The 20,119-nt window shown below is 41.2% G+C and overlaps 3 protein-coding genes across 3 annotated transcripts in view; 1 reads left to right on the top strand and 2 right to left on the bottom strand.

Annotated features, from left to right (window-relative positions):
• Positions 1-7,676: 7,676 nt before the first annotated feature.
• glod5 (glyoxalase domain containing 5) lies at positions 7,677-9,136 on the bottom strand. The gene is made up of 4 exons (XM_072396449.1): positions 9,026-9,136; positions 8,507-8,662; positions 8,088-8,243; positions 7,677-7,984 (listed from the first exon to the last, which is right to left on the bottom strand). Exons 1-4 carry the CDS (start codon positions 9,080-9,082, stop codon positions 7,841-7,843), a joined length of 513 nt encoding a protein of 170 aa, XP_072252550.1. The 5' UTR covers positions 9,083-9,136; the 3' UTR covers positions 7,677-7,840.
• Positions 9,137-12,914: 3,778 nt separating this feature from the next.
• LOC140317790 (uncharacterized) lies at positions 12,915-14,220 on the top strand. Its single transcript, XM_072395296.1, has 4 exons — positions 12,915-12,977; positions 13,048-13,179; positions 13,377-13,481; positions 13,527-14,220. The coding sequence occupies exons 1-4, from the start codon at positions 12,915-12,917 to the stop codon at positions 14,052-14,054; spliced, it is 828 nt and encodes a 275-aa protein (XP_072251397.1). The 3' UTR covers positions 14,055-14,220.
• Positions 14,221-14,326: 106 nt separating this feature from the next.
• The window catches only part of zdhhc15b (zinc finger DHHC-type palmitoyltransferase 15b), a 110,488-nt gene continuing 104,695 nt past the window's right edge, over positions 14,327-20,119 (bottom strand). Inside the window, exons 11-12 of the mRNA XM_072395909.1 lie at positions 14,797-14,900; positions 14,327-14,420 (exon numbers count right to left, since the gene is read on the bottom strand). Coding sequence (XP_072252010.1) covers positions 14,412-14,420; positions 14,797-14,900 — 113 coding nt within the window. The 3' untranslated portion in view covers positions 14,327-14,411. The remainder of the gene's footprint in view (positions 14,421-14,796; positions 14,901-20,119) is intronic.

Genomic DNA, 20,119 nt, shown 5'->3' with positions numbered 1-20,119 from the left:
GTGTTTTATTGAAATAAAATTACAAAGAAAAAATCATGTTTTGGGATCGTCTTTGATAACAAAGAGTGAAAATGTCGTTGGAATTCACATTTGTTTCTGTGACCACTCAAACACAGCTTATTAAATACAAAAAGAACAAACTGTGACCTCTTCAGCTAATCGGTTAAACTGATGTGCAAAAAAAGTAAAGGTCTTTTAATAGCTGCCTAGAACTTTTAGAGCAGAAACAAATATAGCGTGTAGAACTGTTTTGAGTTCTGTGGCTACTTTTTCCTGACAAAAGTGCAGAAGCAAATTTTGTACAATACTTATTCCAACTGTATTGATACTAAAGGTTTTGCTTTACTGATCGGAAGAAACTCTGTGTCTGAGTTACAAGGAAGTCATCGGGTTGCAAGTCACTTAAGGATGCAAAAACCCAATGAAATAATGAGCACAAGGTTTCGAAAAAGAAAACAAGTAGACCCAAACAACACCAGACAAATGTCCCTGCAGCAAAGCAGAGCTATTAGATCCCACTCACTTAGCAAGGCTACATGCACAGTTGAGTTGAGCTACTCACTTTGATCATTTAATTAGACCACTGTACAGTTTACAGCAGTGAAATCAACTTACTAACAGAAGTAGGCCCTGATGCCATGATGCAGTGGATTGTGTCGGTTCGAACTTTCTCTGTGAAAGATCATTTAAATGTACAGTATAACACACTGCTGATTACATTACGCAGAAATTGCTGATTTTGGCAGATGATGTTGCAGTTTTAAAATCCGTTTTAATGGTGCGGAGTGAAAGTCTGAAAACATTTGGGACTGGATAGTGTAGTGGTAAGATTGCCACCTTTCATGTGGGTGACATGAGTTTAAATCCCCTGCATGAAAGGTACTACCTCCAGTGGGGGTCCTCAGGCAAGACCCCCTTACCCTGACTGCCTACCAGCTTTGGATAAAAACCAAACATTTGAAGTGACCATGAGCTGGCACGCAGGCTTATTCACTGATTTCTGGTCACAATTTCTGACACAGTCAGCTGTCAAAACAGAAAAGACATTTTGGTGTGGTGTGGACTGCTGGGTTCCTAGTATGCATGGCAATAAAGCTGAGTCAAGGGGCAGAGTCAGTCAAAACATTAGTGCCAGTAAGCCAAGCGCACATTTATAGTCCTGCTTTCAACACAAGGACAAAGTGAGTGAATTATCTTGTTTGACTGTGCACATCTAAAAAGCAAACATATAACTGTCTTGAATGTAGGAGGATGCTGGGAAACATGGTTACTTCCTTGTTTCAGTCGGTCTTCCTTAAGTTAATGTGTACTGCAGAGCCTACACAGAGACTTTGTTTGATGCATTTGACCAGCTTGACCCTGCAGGATTCACAAGGCCACCAGTACGCTTAAACCTATTGGCTGGCATTCACAAAGAACAGTTTTGCAAAAGTCAAAAAAAGAACTAAAGAGAAAAACACTAATGGGTTTATTATTAAAGCTAGATAAAGTTCAAGAGCAGAGACTCAGCCAAAAAGTAATTCTTATAGGGTACACCAGAAGAACCTACCATGTAAGACCATTATGGAGACTGATGTAATCAGCATTCATTTCTTTAAACTGGTCTTATCTTGCATAGAGAGGGCTGCTTATTTTTAGTGTTGTGCACAATTACAACAAATTAATTTGTCATGGAGCGTGGTGTAGAGGGAGGACTCGGATGCAGATATTGCAAAGAAAACTTGATTTATTATCACACAAACAAAAGGAACAAACAAAAGGTGCGGCTGAGCCGGAAAACCAAACAAAGGCAACTATGACTATGAATAAAAAACAAAACCAAACTTGGCATAAACTGTAAAACAACGACGATGACAACGAGTACAGCAACATGAACGGTGCTAAGGTGGCTAAGGATCTGACACAGAACTGAGGGAACCTGGAAACTAAAATACTGTGGGGAGGTGATTGGTGATGAGGTGCAGCTGTGAAACAAAGACAGGTGAGATGGATGAACCTGATGATGTGCAAGGGGAAAAAAAACATGGCAAGAAATACACCTAAAGCCTGAAAACAAGACAGAAACAAAACTCAAACCGTGACATGACAGAATTCCTTTTTCTTTAGAAATATTTGGGATCTACACATATTGAAATCTACTTTGATTCATGACATTGTGAAATAACAAAACACCAACTTAGATCAATTTGAGTTCAATTTCATTTGAACACCATTACAATTTTTACAGTAAGATATGTCTCTTCCACTCTTATCTGAGATGCCAAAGCTGCACCTCACATTGTAAATACAAGATCTTAAAAAAAATGATGAAGATGAAAACTAAATTATTTGGTTTCAGCATATACCAGGAAATATCTTTTGATGAAAGAAAATAACACAAGACTCTGGGATGTAAGTCATTGTCCTCGACCTGTTGGGGTGAGCAGATAAGAAGAGTTATCCAAACAGAATAACTGGTTCCTGGTTGGGTTAGTATTCACGTTCAGATCAGAAACAGAAAGAGATGTACCTGCAGGGAAGGGACGTGGTGAGAAGAGAAGGGGAAAAGCACAAACTACCAGAGGAAAAAGTTAAAAAAATTGTGGGAATGCATGATGAGTAAAAGACAGGTAGATTGCTGGGAAAGGTGCTATAGCAGCATCACTATGGGATGGAGAGGAGAAGGGTCAGAAGCAAATTGTGAGTTTTATATTTATTGTGCCTGGTGTTATAGGTTAAATAGAGGGTGTCTGCTGCTCAATCCTCAATTAACACACTGCCTCCAATTCTGCCTTTAGAAACTCTGAAATAAACAAGCAAGTGGGCACAAGCAATAGTAGGTAGAGAAATAGAGAGAAAGACTGAAAAGGTAGAACAGAGAAAATGATTTTGACTGCTGCATGTGTAATGTTGCTTACATCCAGTTCTGGGTGACTACAGGTAAATCAGCGGTGAAAAGCTGCACCTGAAATATTCATGTTAATTGTGGCTAGCAAGCACTTGAACCTACAGTTGGGCTGTGTAAAAGTTCATTTAAAGCATTTAGAGTTGCCACTGCTCTCCCGTGTTAGGAGAGTTGCAGGCATGCTCTTTATGTAAATACTCATTTCAAACATTTTTGGAGTTTGGAGCTATTTGATGTCAAGTGTAACTAACAGAGCAATAAGGAAAGACTGGTACTGTTTAACCTGACATTGCATGAAATGGTTCCTGTTGACCCAAGGGCCACTAGATGATCTGTCTCCAATGAAACAAACTTAAGATGACAAATGTATTAGTGAGCAATAATTTATTGAGGAAGTTCTTTGAAATTTTGAAGGAAGTAATAAACGTATTACTTGTAAGCTCCATTTCTGGGAATGATTTTCTGTGGACACTTCCCACACTACTCTGTTTTATGTAAAGAAATATCTCATCAGATAACTACAAAAGACCCAGGGCAGCTATAAATATATTTCTGTGTTAAAGTGGAACACAACTGGTAGCTGTGTATTGAGACAACAAGGAATAGACTTAAACTACAATAGGCATAAGTTACACAGGCACGGCTCTCATGTTCTTTTCACCCACACCAAAGCGAGACAATACAAAAGTCGTGAAGTGATGTCTAAAGATTTAAGCCTTCCTACATCTCCAGTTGTAACATAGATAGAGTTTCCATACAACAATGGCAAATTCAGGTTGCTTTTGTTGGCTGACAGTAAGCCTACTGTTACCATTTACAGTTGGAAAACTGAGAAACAATTATCCACCCCTATCTTTACTACAGGTAAAGCACCTTATATATGGCTGGAGCATCAGGCACCTTTCACATGTCATTTATACTTTCTAAGCTTGCATCTCATTCCACAGCTTTGAATTCAATGCCAAACTGATCTGTTTATGGTAAAAATCCAAAAGTGTTTGCACGTGAGCACACAACATAGCAGGTGATATGCTTTAATGTGGAGTGAGTTAGAATTCACAAATGGAGATGTGAAGTGTGTCTCTTGTGCATCCTATTGCATCATTGAAGTAAACCAGGAATATGGGGGATTTTGAGCCTAAAACAAGTACATTTAGCAAAGGGGAAACTCCTGGTTTCCGTAGGCTAAATGTCACCATGTAATGATGGCTATTGCAAGAAAGAGTGTTTTTCCTAGATTACTGGCTGCAGTTCCGCCCCCTCACATAAACACACAAAATTTGCAGGACAAATGAACCACGTGTCCCATTGAAATACATCACTTTGAAAGTCATGCTGAATGACATAAAAATAATACAGATTTAGTCCTCATCAGCACAAACAAAGCTTGCGGTTTCTTGACTATTTCCCTTTTTTTCTGTAAGACTGCGCTGTGAACACAGTCCAGGAGACTGGACTTCCAGGAGATACGTAGCTCTACCCACAGCGCAAAATGCAGCAGTTTTACCATAAAGACAAACATTTTTAATGACTGAATTTTATGGGCTACAAAATTGTTGTAAACCCACATTTTTGCATTACGTGTAGCTGTCACGCATGACCAATAAGGGCAAAATGTCGACATTGTCAAGGCTTGAAATATGTTACACGCCTACAGGTTCCTTTAGAATTGTAACGTGCTAAAATCTAGTATTATATGACACACTCACAGTTGTGATATTGTACGACTATTACACGTTAAAGAATGAAAATTAAAATGCTGATAAGGAGGGATGTTGGGATTGCACCATTGACCATGTTCAAGCCCTATTTGACCCAATCTTTTCCAACTACTTCTCATCTCTCTGTCAGGTTTAAGAAATACATGTTAAGGTTTTGATATAACTAAAAAATATGATTAGGGTTAGATATAAAACATGTGTTTAGGCTTAAACATCAATAAAGACTTGGTTGCAGGTTTGTACCATCATCAACAGAAATTGAAAGAATATCACAGTCTCAAAATGTCCGCTCTGTTGGCTTTCTGGTGACACTATGATGCTGGCCTGTGGATAAATGTACCCGTTACGTATTTTCTTGCAACACTGGGCAAATATCTGCACACACTGATTACGTTTAAATATATATATATATATATATATATATATTGTCTCAAAGTTATTTTGGGAACATTCCATATTGTATGTGATAAGCAAAGCAATAAAGGAAGAAAACAATAATATTACTTAGAAAAATGACTGATTGGGAAAGGTGGAATCGGTGATAAGGATGAGATAGAGGGTTAGCACGGCATGATACACAAAGAAACTTCTTCCTTTAGAAAACAGGCCAACTCCCTTCCACAGAAAGTTTTGGATGCAAAAACATGCCTGGTGAATCAGTCACACAACCTTGATGATTTTGTGGGAAATTACAAAGAAGGAAATAGGTTGTGATCTCTCCAGGGTTCAAGACACACAGATTAGAGAACAAAATATCAAGAAAAAAGAGCTATAAAACTTCACAGGTGTGTGGCTGACATAAAAAAAGATTGAGACTGAGCTCGGCATGAGCGGTAAGTAGGCTGCTTATGTTATAACATAATGAGTGCTCAGTGGTGATTACTACAGGAGTAACACTGTGGCGTGGCTCTGTTACGCTGGCGGACCATTTCCCAAATCATGTTCCATGACGTTACCAGTCACCAGAACTCAAGCCAACTGTTTACCAATGGGTGATTGATGTATCAAGCAGCCCTCTCAACCACCATCGCTATAAAAAATGATGTAAAATCTTGGAAAAATGGCACTCCATCCCTCTTATAGACTTTCAGAGGCTAGTAGAACCAATGCCAACATGCGTCAAGGCTATTCCTGTTGGATGTGGCGGCCCAATGTCTCACAAGGCTGCAAGATATTTTTTTTCCTCTAATTTGTCTGCACAAACATTTGCCACATTCCCAAATAACAACTTTCCGGTAGCTTGTGCGACTGCAAATGTTTCTTGGTCCACAGTTTGCCAGGATGACATAAACACAAACAGACCTCGGACACAAACATCAACTACACTAAAACCATTGCTCCCGAGAGGCGGGGACGCCAAACGTGTCTTGCTATCAATTGCAGGGTAACATGACACATTAACACTGAGACAATGTCAACAAATCGGAGATGTTTTTTGTCCCACAGCCATTGAGACAACACAGTGGTGGTGCATCCTATAGTTGTGACATAGATGGAGTTTCCAAATAACAGTAACAGGCCAGGTTTCTTTTGTTGGGTAACAATAAGCCTCAGTGTTTCAGGTTTTCAGTCGGAAAATGGCGTATAGGGGCCGCTCTCTCCCAACAACAGGAAACGCCTTTAACTCATGTCCACACTGCTTCTCAGCAAGAGGAAGAAGACAAGAGGAATTGGGAACTGAAAATCTTCAGCACCTGAAAAACATAATGAGCAAAGGTTAAAGTGTCAAACAATAAAACATATTATCATGAAGTCATATATTCCATTCACCTTAGAGTACTCAGTTTTGATGCTTTACCAGCGGATGGCATTACGTTTAAATTAGATAGATAATCTGAGCACTGACTGAGGATCTGAAGCTGAAGCTACAAATCAGGAAACACTTTAAAAAGAATTCAAAGTGCTGGATGCTCAAAAGTGTCCGTGTTCAAAAAGACTCTTTGCCAACACATATTAGTCAGGTTGAACAGTGGAAAACACAAACACAACTTGTCACGGTATTGTTGAGGGTTTAATATCAACTCTTATTGTACATATGTATGCATTGTGCTTATACAGAGTTGATACACTCCTTTTTGAAGGGAACCAGCATTGACCCCACGGTGTGAAGGGTTAAAACAGGAGAGAGACTGAGTTGAGTTTTGAGAGAAACTGCTACATGCTTCCAGGGGGAGTCAAAATGGGTGGGATGAAGCCCATACTGGGAAAGTATCAGACACAGGGAGATAGGGAGGAGTTTTCCCAAACAGGTAGAAGACATCTGAATGAAGCAGAGATGGGGTACAAGGCCGATATTGACCAATCAGAGAAAGCCAAGTCTGAACCACAGCTTCTCCCTAACTTTTGGACCAATAATATTTACATAGTTTATTTTGCAAAAGAGTGGTACTCTTTTTCTGATTAGACTACCTGGCAGGAAGAGGTCCACAGCGCTGTGTAACTTGAACCATTTAATAATATAATAATAATTCAGATTGAAAGGATCTCTTCAAAATATTGTTAAATTCTGCAAAAACCAGCAAATGAGGCATTGATCTCAATCAGGTGTGTCAGAGCAGGGAAACATCTAAAAACAGCAGGACAGCGGCCCTCGAGGACCGGAGTTTTAGATTCCTGTTATAGGTGAAGTAAAAACGATCGAATCAAAAATCTGCCGGACCATTTTTTGCCTGTACACCAACTCTCAAAAACACAGTAGTTCAAGGAACTGGGCAGGCTGGTTCCAAGTATTTGGAACCCTCCACCACACCTGATTCAAATGAATGGCTCCTTATCAGGCCACTGCAGAGCTTGATGACGAGCTACTCATTTGAATCACAGGGAAACATCGAAAACATGAAGGCAGTGGGTCATGAAGACCAGAATTGGAAAACACTGTACGAACCACAGCGTCTCTAAGACAGTCAAACCAAACAAAGCGGACAGTCCTGATAGTACCAATATGGCAGGTTTTCATTCTTCACAGCTGAAATACACAAGTGAAAATACACAACCAGAGGTGCATGTTGGAGAATTTTATTTCATTATAAAAAGAAATGACGTCGTTCGTCTTGGTTTCTAAATGAACAGTGTTGAAACGGGCCACCCAAATAGAAACGAAAGCAGAACTACAGACCCCCACCCCCGGTCTGAGTCAGGTGCAGGTGATGTTTAATTACAGCCATTTTGGTTGAAACGCATCATTGTGAAACCGAGAGAGAAGAGTCAGACTGTTTATCTTTGTGTGTACACAGTCTCAAGGAGAACCCTCTGCTTTAGTCTGGCTGTAGTTTGAGACTTCAATGAGATTTTGGTCAGGATCTCTGAAGTAAAGTGAGGTTATGGGCCCCACGGCGCCGCTCCTTTCCACTGGACCCTCTTCAATCACGACCCCACAAACCTGCAGAGGACGAGAGACGGCACAAAGTGACAAGGACCATTTCCTTAGCAGTGACACACAGTGATATAAGTAATGACGTGAAATCTGTCTGAGAGAGGCCCACCTTCAGATGCTCAGCGACAGCAGCCAGTGGGGTTTTGGTGATGAGGCACAGGTCTGCCGAGCCTGCTGTTGGGCGCTTGGCTTTCGGTTCAAACTCTTGACCCAGCTGGTGAAGGTTAAACTTCTGCTGCCCAAAACTGAGAGCCTTACGGTTTCCCTGGGAAATAAAGACGAGACAAGCGCTTGGTATCTCAAAGCCAGGGAGCGATGCCATGAGTTGACTCAAAGTCAAAGCCTGCCATCTAGTGGAGGTCAAACGAAATTCTTCAAACTTTTTCTGGGAAATAATTTGCCCTTAAAATGCTGCCACTTCATAGACAAACAAACCATTGTTGTTAAAAACAAAATGAATGTGCGACTAGAGATAATGAACCATGTTTAATCTTAATTTGTGCTTAGCTTTAATGAGCTGACACGTACCTTGAAAGTGATCACCTCCATGCCAAGAACTGAGCTATAAAAGTTGATCGTGTCCGGCACACTTTTCACGGTCAGCACCAAATGATCGAGATGGCTCACTTCTACGGGACTGGTGGCTTTGAGTCTGACAGCTCCTTGTGTTTGAATGGAGGCTATCTAGAAACAGAAAAATCCATTTTAATACAAAACACGCCGAGGCATTACAGTTTAATTCCACACGAACAGCGCCACACTGCGGGTGAACGCGTGCTGCCAAGGAAAGGGCTCATTTTTGTTTGAATAAATAAAAAGTCGACGTGGGACGCAGATTAGCAACAAGCCAATACTCTCAGTCCGAAAACCGGAGCCTTTTACTGTGGTATGTGCCATTTTTCTGAGACGGGTTATCGCAGCAAGCATTTACCGAGACGTAAGTTTCCACATAAACGTTACAAATGAGCCATGCCTGTCCTTGCAAGGTAGGCGTGAGAAAAGTGAGAGCAGATGTTAGCTAAATGAACAGATAATTGTTACTTTTACCTTAAAAAAAGTCCTGTGCAAATGAGACAAACAAGTCCCAGCCGTCCGGAGCGCCATCCTTACCGTAATGTGTCACTGACCGGTACTTCCTTGTTGCTCTTTCCCTGATAACCTGTTACATAGTACACTGGTTACAGTTTAATAAGTTAGAAAGTAGAATAATGGCCCCTGTTATTGGGTGTTTTTTTCCCCCCTCTCTGAATTCGAACTTGGAATTGGGGGGGGGGGGGGGGGGATAAATCCTGTTTAAGCAGTAGATGCGTTAGTAACCACACCGAATCTACTCTGCCACACGTTACCTTCCTCACGGTCATATAGTTTTCTTTTTTCCGACAGTATTTTTTGGACATAAACGTATCGATGTGTGTAGCAATAAGGACGCAAAAACGATGACAGTACGACGATTTACAAGTATTATTTCAATGAGAACGACTTCAACCGTCGCTGTAAACAAAGAGTCGATACATTGAATCCTAGAAGACTGGACATATTAACAACCCCCTCAAAAAAGTTTGGACTTTTTAAAAGAAAAAGAAAAAATACAAGGATAGAACACAAAACCATTTTCATTTAGTAACTAACTATTCTGGCTTTGTAAAATATACCTCAAATCTTAATAAAATTGTAATTGTTTAATTTATTATTATTACTCAGATTTAGTAGAAAAAAAAACTGATGAAAGCACTCAACTGTGAGAAAGAAAAAAAACAGAATCATTAACTTGTTTAAATTATTTACAAAAAATAAGTCCTCTTTATTTGTTTCATTGGACCTGCACCAACACAAGTTCCCTTTGCATCATCCCCTTGCCAAATGCAGATTGCTATCTCATCACTGAACAAAGGCCACCTCTACCTCTCTTTAGGTGTTAGTGATGGTTTGCGTTGGGTTCTCCTGGAGGTCAGTCCAAATGTCGTACCTGCATGTTTGAGATGTACCTTTCCATTCTCTTCGTACCCGCTCCAACTTTTGAACACACCCGACCGGGAACAGCCAACATCTTTTTCCACACAACAAACTGAATTACCCTCTCCCAATTTTTTATAATCCAGCTCTTGTTTGGGTCGTGTCACAACAGCTCATTAAGCTCTCTTTTAACTACAGACACATGTGTCTTATTTAAACTTGTGCAGGTATTTGCTTTAGAACGACCTTCTTGCTCTTCACACCATCAAGGTGACTGCTGGACTGTTTTTTTTTTATTAAGATATAAATCTAAAAAATAAAATGGGGTGGAGAAGAGAAAAAAAAAAAAAAAAAAAAAAAAAAGGTGGACGGACTCCTATGGCACCTGAACGCAGCATATGATCATTAAACAGCACAAGAAGAGAACAGAAAACATACATGTGATGCATAACTACATAGCATGACAACTTAGTTTAATTCAGCGGTTAGTTTCATTCAACACCCAGTTAACATACTGCACTGGGTGGGTCACAGAACGGGGCAAAACATGAAGCTTTACCTCAGAGGAGACGTACATTTCATTTACATGTGTATAGTATTCAACAATTTCTCGCTTTCAAATTGTTATGTCCCACAACGGGAGGTAATAATCGTGGCTAAGACATCAAACAGTGAAACAAGAAACATGACAGGATGGCATTAACAGCGATGCCCTTTCCTTCCTTTAGCCAGTGTTCCTGCTCATCAACAACAATAGTAAAACCTACAGAACTTCTAAATAAAATTAACTTCAACACATACTGTAAAGGGTAATAAGTCTTCATTTAAGATTTGAGCCATAAACAACCTTTTTTTTTTTTGACGACTGCACACATTTAGATTGTGGTTTGCGTCTCCCCAACGTTCGCACATATTGCACACCAGCTTGGAGCACTTGCTCATGAGGCGGTACGAGGACTCGCCGGGCAAGTGTCGCGACTTTGTACTGAAGCCGAGACTAAAGGACAGTGACGTGAATGTGTCCAGACACCATGAATGTCTGACGGCGGAACCCTTGGATTAATAAATTAAGAAGTAACTTTTTCAGTTAGTTGGAGCAACAGTTTAAGAAATGTTTCTTGCTTGGATTAAGGAGATAAATCATATGTGCTTAAAACCCATTATCTGGTCACTTGAATCTGCTGATAGAACAGAAATCCTACTATAGTGGGTGGGTGGGGAGGGGATAAAAATAAAAAAAAATATCTAGCCAGCAGCTAACAATGATGATTGAGCAAGAACGATTGTGAGATCACTGTACACCAGAAAATAAATGTCTCTTCATGGTTGGGATGGGGGTCAGAAATTGAGAGTCGACATCTATTACCGAGATGCTTCCATTTCTGATATTCCTTCTGTATCATTGTAAGGCTAAACAAAAAAAAAAAACAAAGGCTTCAAGATTCCAAAAGTAGAAAAGTTGGATTTGCTTTCTTCAAGCCAGTACAACACTGATATATATATATTTTTTCCTTCACCCAAGAATTTGGCGCAGACTGAGAAATTTAACGGGAAACGCCACTCCCATGACAGCGGCTCGTTTTCGCTCGGATGACAGAAAGAGCGCAAGTTACACCACATCAACCGCAAACCAACTCCGCTAAGACCGTTTCCGCCGCCCGTTGGGAAATGCATCGGTGTCTCGTGTAAAAGCGGCCAACGTGACCCAGATCTTTACAATCCAAAACCCATTCAATGATACAAAGAATGATTCAAATTTTTTTTTTTTTTTTTTACAAGCTTATTTACAGCTAATACTTTGAGGTGGTGTAACTAAGAATTGTTGACCGTTTCCAACACAAGCCATTTAGGATTTAATACAAAAGATTCGATTTGAAGTGCCTGTACAACCTGCAGGTGTGGAGCATTTATTGTAAGAGGGTTTATTTTGATACATAGGTCTGCCTGTGTGCATGACATTATGCAATGCAACACTGCATGGTCACAACAGGTTGATCAACAGCATGCATTGTTTGCGCCCAATTTTTTTTGGACATCAATAGTAAATATCTAACTAGAAACAGAATATGCCTTGATATTATGGGATGGAGCACCCCAAAATTAAACAGGTGACATTATGATCAAGCTCACCGACAGTATGAAGGAAATGCATTTCAACAATGGAGACATGTTTTCAAAGTGTCTTATATGACTTGGGTTTTTACTTAGTTTAAGAAAAGAAAAGAGAAAAAAAAAAAAAGAGAGAAAAAAAAAGGCTTGCAGTCTTTTAGGAGTTACACCACGCTTTCTCGGTTGGCTGATACCAGGACAGCCCTGCGGCAGATGGGGCAAGTGGAGTTTTCAGAAAGCCAGCGGTCTATGCAGTGCACGTGGTATTCGTGGGAGCAGGGAAGCTTCCTTAGCTTGTTCCCTTCTGCATACTCCGTTATGCAGACACTACACGTCTTCAAGGCGTCACTCTCGCCAAAGTTGCGCATGGACAGGTTGTCAATCTGTTCTTTGGTCAGTCCCTGAGGCTGGTCGTCGTCGTCATCGTTTAGGAGGAAGAAGTGAGCGAGTCGCAGGAAAGGCAGCGAGTTGGGCTCCTCGAGGTTGATCGGTGGTCTCGGTCGAGCCCTGCCACCAAGGGCCTGGGGACCGGTGGCAAGGCCCTCATCTGCATCAGTCTCCACTGTCCTTCCCCTGACTCCAGCAGCAACTGGCTGCTCATCGACGTCAGCAGCGGGAGCATCAGTATTATTAACATCTGGATTGTTGAGAGTATCCAAGTCTGCAGGTGTGCTTGTGCCACGGTTCGAATCTGAAGAATCCGAGTCCGAGTCCATGAGGTAGCCAAGTTCACCGAAACCTGTCATAATCTGCCTTATCATAGACTGGAGAGCCATTGAGGTTGCCTCTCCCAAACCTGCATCAGAGATTCTTCGGATGGGAATTCGAATAGTGCTGACGTAGGTCCGCACACCAGCACGCTCTGAGCGTGAGAATGTCCTACGAAAACCACCTCGCTCACTCTCATAAAGAAATGTATTGTTTGAGTTCTGGGAACGTGAGCGGGTACGACTGGCAATGCTGTCTCTCTGCCGATATTCACCTGGTCGCACGCGACGCACCTGAAGATCAAGCATTATAGTAGGGGGTCGGCGCCCTGCTGCACCCCCTTCAACCCCAACAGTCTCTCCTTCCTGAGATCCAACATTCTGGGCCTCTGGGACTGGTTCTACAGCAGCCCTCGGAGGCTGAGCATCACTGTCAGCAGTGCTTTGCCTGGAAAGAACATGTTGTCGAGTCCGAGAACTGCCCTCCACTTGAGGCACAGGGGGGTTATTAATGGTAGAACTAGGGCTTTGAGTTGTGTAATGTCGTGGATTAGGTAAACCATCAAGCTGATCCAAGTTGAGAGGGGAGCGGCTCCTGGCTATACGGGCTCTAGTCCTGCGTGGTTCAGGACTACGGCTTCGGGCTCTCCTTTGTCCTCTACGTGGAGAAGGACATGGTGGGGGTTGTACCAGCAGTGCTGCTGGTGGAATGGGAGGTTCCCCCACAATCTCTGGTGAAACAACCTCTTGGAGTTCAGGTTCTGGCTCCACAATGACAGCCAATTCCTCTACAACTGGTTCTTCCACCACCTCAGTCTCCATTGGAACCTGTGGTTCAGGATTTGTTACCACCTCTTGACCCTCAGGTGACTGTTCGGGGGACTCCTGCCCCTGCTCCAGCTGCTGCCCCTGCTCCAGCTGCTGCTGCTGCTGCTGCTGCTCCAGCTGCTGCCGCTGCAGCTCCTGTTGCTCCCGCTCTCCATCCTGCTCCTGCAGCTCCTGCTGCCTCTGCTGCTGCTCACGCTCCTGCCCCTGCTCCTGCCCCGGCTCCTGTCCCGGCTCCTGTCCCGGCTCCTGTCCCGGCTCCTGCCCCGGCTCCTGCCTCGGCTCCTGCCCCGGCTCCTGCCCCAGCTCCTGCCCCAGCTCCTGACCCGGCTCCTGACCCGGCTCCTGACCCGGCTCCTGACCCGGCTCCTGCCCTGGCTCCTGCCCCGGCTCTCGCTCCGGCACCTGCCCCTGCTCTCGCTCTTGCTCCTGCTCCCGTTCAGCCGCTGCCTGCTGCTCAGCCAGGTTGCGGTTCACACTAATTTCCAGGCTGAAGCGAAAATCGCCACTATTTGGGTTGGTCTGGCTTACAGCCCTCCACGACTGGTTTCCACGATGACCGGTTCTGGTTGTGTTGCCTGTGCGCCGGACTGTGTTGAGCCAGTCCAAGAGGCTATCCCCACCGGCAGGATCCTCAGAGCTCTCTGGTTGTTCTGAACAATCAACAGAATGAATGATTGACAAATCACATCCAAATCCAACAACAAGTCATATCGTTGAAAGGAGGCGGATAAACCTACCAACTGGATCTTCACTCCCCTCAGTAGTAGTAGGGTTGTTATTCTGCTGCTCTGGGCCATCTTTGATCTGCTGAAGTCTACTAAACAGCTCATCCTCTGTTACCTCTCCTGAAAGAGATGACAAAACATTCTTATAAGATGAGAAAATTTGTCTTTGGTCAAGCCACAATACTTTGAGGGCTAATTGGGGTCAAATTCACTTGCTCTTCTCTAGTGATCTGCAGGGAGAAAGACATGGCACATGGCTGGGAGAAAATGACAGCCTCACTTCCTACAATAAAGACAAAATTTGGATTTAACACATTGATAGAAAATAAGTTATCTGGAAGACACACTACATATCTGGTAGGTACAGAGTAAATGTGACATATGTAATGAAAATAAACAAATATATAAAAGCTTTTGTTAAGTTTTGTGCGGTACTGTACTGGCTGGTTTACTTTGAACACAGCAACAGGACAATACTAAAAGCCTCCAGACTTACCAGGGCATGCCACTGTCCAGTCAATGCCCTCTCCTTGAAGGATGATCCAACCTTACATTCCCCCTCCCACTGTGCAGGGAAAGAAACAGATTGGACGTCTTCGACTGTCCACAGACGGTTGCATTTCGAGAATATTCAGGAATGCAAGCACAAGTATGGTGGGAAAAAAAGGAGAAAGCTGCAAATAGTTGTGAATGGCAGGGTGGTTAAAAAAAAATAAATAAATAAAAAAAACAGCAGAAAAATCAAACATTTGACTTCTGTCTGAGCTTCATCACCATAACCCTTTATGTTCGATTCTTGTCTTTGAAAATTGGGACTATTTTACAGACTTTAAGCACAAAAGCTTCCATAGCTAATGCACGGATGTTGGCACGACTATTTGAGGACAAACTGGTTCAATTCTATACTGCTTTATTGTACTTATTTACATGAAGTCTCAAGCAACCTTTCTCAAGGTATGCCAGATAGCGCTCTAACGTGGAGCACAATAAGGTAGCTAAAAAGAAACAAAAACAAACAAGCCGTTTTCACACTGAAACACATTTTTATAAGAATGTGCAAACAACTTGACCCGTTCTCTTTCCACTGCTGCTGCAGGTGTCCCTCTACAGTGCAGAGGAGGCAAAAAGTGATGCAAAAAGTACAGCGTGGAACTCAATGTTTTCTTAACAGCACATCAAAAGCAGGTGATGGTTACCCAATTACCATTGCTGTGTTGATATCAACACCAAGTGTATCTGAGAGTATTCACAATGGCAGGGACCGAGTGGAAAGCATTGAATAGGTCAGCAAAAAGGACACTCAAAAGCCCACCAGCACGTATCCCAACTGAACGCACTCGGTAACAACAAATCTTCTGGAATATTTGCTGCTACATTCCCACGTTGTCTCACCCACTAGCTTGTGCATGCCACCGCTCCAGAACATTGCTAAGATATTCTGGGATAAAAGTGCACTTGTATAAAACAGCTACAGAATACCTAACCTAGAAAGTAGGGCTTGTGGGGTGCCCACGATCATTCATCCCAATGTTTGCAGCTGCCCCCCATAAAGTGTAATGATGCCATCAGAGTTTCTAATCACTCTAAATTAATTTAGGTTTAGTGCGTTTAATCAGATGTGAACTCCACATCTGCCCATCACTCATTTTAGATTGATTGGCACTAGTTTGAAAACGTATACTTGTGGTCATCTCCAATTAAATCATCTGTGTTGTAAATCTGTATACTGTTAAAATCTGCCTGCTGTTTCTGGTACTGGTACTTTTTTTCTTCATGTAATTACCTTTTACATGCGCAACTTGATCAGGATATGAACCCTCAATAGCTTCAAAACAAATTAGACTTAAGAGTGCTCATGTTGCCCTCCGGCACGCTTTGCTTGAGATGGTGCAGCTCTCCTCTCCATTTAAAAATAACAATGATCAGCTTTTCGGGGACCATCAGTAGCATTATTTAGGACAAATATCAGCATTTAGTGCCAAGACGATACAAGCATCCTTGTCATATATATTCCTCAAAAATGTAGAAATCTATCAAATTGTACCAATGCAAACAATTACGTTTCAAATTCACAATAACCCCATTAAAACATTTTTTTCAAAATAATGAATTAAAAAAAAAAAAGAAGAAAAAACACACACACACAGAAAAAGTTAAATTATATCAGAATTGTTTTCATCTTATTTATCGAACATGGAAGCAAGGAATTCACACAAGCATTGAAAGGGAAATAAGATTAAAAGGGGAAAATGATTTCCAGTTACAGATTTGTTACAAGCTGACAAGTGTAACTCGGTAACTGTAAGATTTATTACCTGGATTGCCCAAAAGATTGTTGTCTCTCATAAGACGATAATCCTCATCACTGAGGTTGTTGACAAACTGGTAGAAGGCCTCCTCTCTGTCCAACCGATCAAGCTGTCTTCTGCGTTGCGACTCTGGCTGATCATTGCCACCCTGCTCTACACTGTCAGACCCTTCCATTGACTCAGAAGGGAGGGGATGTCCAAGGGATGCTGTCTAACCTTCAGCAAAATCCAGCTGCAGAAGAAAAGAAAGGCATTATGTAGCTATGTATTCGAAACCACAGCTTCGTGATAGCACACCTTTAAATACCCCTACAGAGGAGCTACCGATATGTTAAACACAACTAATCACGAGAAAAGAACAATACTTTACAGAACTCAAAACAAAGAAAAATAGGACTTGCTACAATTGTGATAAGCTTAATATTACCTAATATTAATGCGGTTTATGTCCGATAGTTACAAAAGAAAACTGACATGCTAGCATTACAATAAACGCTACAAGAAACACTAGCACGCCGAGTAACTGGCTTTACAGTCGCGCGATATATACGATTTTACCCTGGAAAATAAATTACGAAAGAATTTTTAAGTCAACTTATTGATATAATGATTTGTGTATCTTAAAGGCCTGACGAGAGTCAGTATGTTGGTCAAAGTCGAGATGAAAACAAAATGGCATCGTATAGCTTAGCTTGCGTTTCCTAGCTACCGATTAGCATTGTCTTTCGTCGCTGACGCTGACAACTTCAATAACTTTGAAATATAAAAAAGTAGCAATAATATTTAAGCAGTAATCACATATACGGCAGTGAACCATATACAGTTTGTAGTTTCGGTTTGAAACAAGCTTATGAAATACCCAAATAACTTCGTTATGATGCGCTAAACTTGGTTAGCCATTTGGCTATTTAACTTGGAAGCTATCCCCGTACGGTACACACAGGGTATCTAATCTTAGCTAACTCCGCCAGTGTTTCTCAGTTACATCAAACTGACTGACCGTATTATTGTTTGATTGTGAAGATAATATGAAACATGATGTGATCTGAATACTAGTATTACTGAATGTTTCTGGACGCATACCAAATCAGAAGCGTAGAATTAAATATACAATAACTATTACTAGCATTACCGCAAGCTAACGACGTCAACCAGTGACGTTCGTAGACAGTATCTGACCAGAGCGAACAAGCTAAAATGAGCTAAGCAGTTAGAATAAAGTTAATCAGAAAGAATATATCATCTGTCACAAAATCGCTGATATATTACCTGCTCGATGATGTTAGTGGCAATTTAATCGGACAACGCAGTTGTTTTTTTAAGATTCTCTGAAAAAAGGGGATTGACGGTTTAGCTGAATGCGATCTCAGGATTCCATTTTCTTTCTTGTAGGAAGGCTGCAATGATCTTCCGGAAATGGACTCGGTGGTCGCTTTTCCCTCAGCTTGATCTGCCAGGCAGACACCGACCCTGTTTTTTGCGTTTAGATTTAGGTCCTCCAATCGTAACAAATAGTGTGATTTTGGTTATATATGTAGACTGCATAGTGGATACAAAATTTCTGTAATTCATACAGAGTCTATGGTTGCACACAGTGTAACAAGAGGGGCCACCCGAAAGACTAAATTCAGGGTTAAAAATGATCACTACACATATAGAAGCAACAGAGAAAGGATGTTTGTTTTGAGCAAGAGTGCCGCGAGATAGCTGTAGCGGCACTGTGCGGTTGTAAATGCAAGTACCACACTTTTCTGCAGAATTCAGTCTTACAGACAAAGCAGGAGAATTTATGGGGGACAGCCCTATCTATCTATCTATCTATCTATCTATCTATCTATCTATCTATCTATCTATCTATCTATCTATCTATCTATCTATCTATCTATCTATCTATCTATCTATCTATCTATCTATCTATCTATCTATCTATCTATCTATCTATCTATCTATCTATCTATCTATCTATCTATCTATCTATCTATCTATCTATCTATCTATCTATCTATCTATCTATCTATCTATCTATCTATCTATCTATCTATCACATACACACACACACACACACACAAAGCTGCTGGGTATCACAAAAAAAATCGCGTCATGTTTTGACGTGTGTGTATGTCTACATTTTTACTGGGATTATATGCAAAATATGCAGTGGTAGTTACCCATGATGGGCACATTTGTTGCATGTATTGCACATTGTTTAATGGCCCTATTTTCTTTAATTTCTCCTTTCCAATAAAGTTTTCTCTTTGAAAATATGTTGCACTACATGGGTGATACTTTACAGTATGCTGTCATAGGTTAAATTCTGAGGAACTACCAAAATAATTATTTAGTTGTTTTGGTTGGAGGACTTGTTGATGACACAGTCCCGGTGCATTGTTCAAAAATCAAAAGTTTATGATTTTAAAACACAGTAAAATAATGTCCAAAGCTCACTTGGCATTTGTCTAACATGAGCATAACATGTTCATGGGCCTTTTGAGAGTTCTCGATATTTGCGTTGACAACAATAAAATGTTGCATCAAGGACTGATTGGAATTTACAGCGTAGCTTTCCTGAAAAATGATCAAAGTAAATAACATTAGATAAAGAAAGAAGAAGGACCGAACTGAAACACTGACATGCTAGATGAGACCGAGCATGACCACTTGGCAGTGGGTGGCCCCTCTGATAAATTGAATTAACCTTGAAGGTTAAAAGTCAGAACTTGAGATTTTGTTAATATCCAGGCATTTTACGCACAGGTTGGCTGCTTCCAGATGTCCTTTGTTGTTGTTGTTTTTTTCCATTACTACCAACACTCGCCAATAGAAACATGAAGAAAACTGAAAAGCTAAGAAGGCTTGCCAGGTCTATCTTTTTTATTAGATCAAGAACTGCATTTGCTGTACAAGCTGCCTTTTTGAAGAGTTGCCTAAAATGGGACAGGCTAGCCTGAAAGACCTTACTTAAGTTGCAGATTATTGTAAATCCAACTTCTCGTGTTGTTCTCTCGATTTTCCTAGTTGGCAATTGGAAATTTTGCTTTCAACACCGCTTACAGGCCAAACTGCTCGCACCCTTATTAAAAGCTTGTGTTGGTGGGAAATACATTGATCTCTCCTTTTTATCTAATACCTGGAAATACACCTTTATAGGGCAGCTGTTGAGAACTTAGACTCAAACTATTGTTCTAACACTCAAACAGGATTATCTTGAGGTAGTACAACGTGATTTCAATTAACTGAGCACATCAGATTAGTCTGTAAGTTTTTCCTTTCACAACAAGTAAACCAGCCACATAAAAACATGTTAAGTGATTATATTGTTTGTACGTTTCCACCCTTGTAAACAGGCAGAATTATACATGCTCATTCTATCAAAATGTCACTCTGCTCTCTTCTTAGTAGTGAAAGAAAAAAAGACACAAACTCTTGTCCTAATGACAGAGATGCCTACATCTGTCTGTGCAATGTAAGCACACTCACAAAACAGACAGGATTTAATTTAACAACCAGAGG

This window comes from Leuresthes tenuis, unplaced genomic scaffold (genome assembly GCF_036924035.1).
Source record: "Leuresthes tenuis unplaced genomic scaffold, fLeuTen1.0.hap1 SCAF_11, whole genome shotgun sequence".
Taxonomy (NCBI): Eukaryota; Metazoa; Chordata; class Actinopteri; order Atheriniformes; family Atherinopsidae; genus Leuresthes; species Leuresthes tenuis.
The sequence above is the reverse complement of the archived record's forward strand: the minus strand, read 5'-3'. Positions and strand labels throughout refer to the sequence as shown.

Coding starts and splice junctions, on each gene's coding strand:
- glod5 (XM_072396449.1), bottom strand. CDS start 9,082: ATGGCGCTCCGGACGGCTGGGACTTGTTTGTCTCATTTGCACAGGACT. Junction 8,244..8,506: donor TGGAGGTGATCACTTTCAAG/GTACGTGTCAGC, acceptor TTTATTTCCCAG/GGAAACCGTAAGGCTCTCAG. Junction 7,985..8,087: donor CTGTCGCTGAGCATCTGAAG/GTGGGCCTCTCT, acceptor CGTCCTCTGCAG/GTTTGTGGGGTCGTGATTGA.
- LOC140317790 (XM_072395296.1), top strand. CDS start 12,915: ATGTCCTACGAAAACCACCTCGCTCACTCTCATAAAGAAATGTATTGT. Junction 12,978..13,047: donor ATTGTTTGAGTTCTGGGAAC/GTGAGCGGGTAC, acceptor ACGCACCTGAAG/ATCAAGCATTATAGTAGGGG. Junction 13,482..13,526: donor AGGTTCCCCCACAATCTCTG/GTGAAACAACCT, acceptor CCACAATGACAG/CCAATTCCTCTACAACTGGT.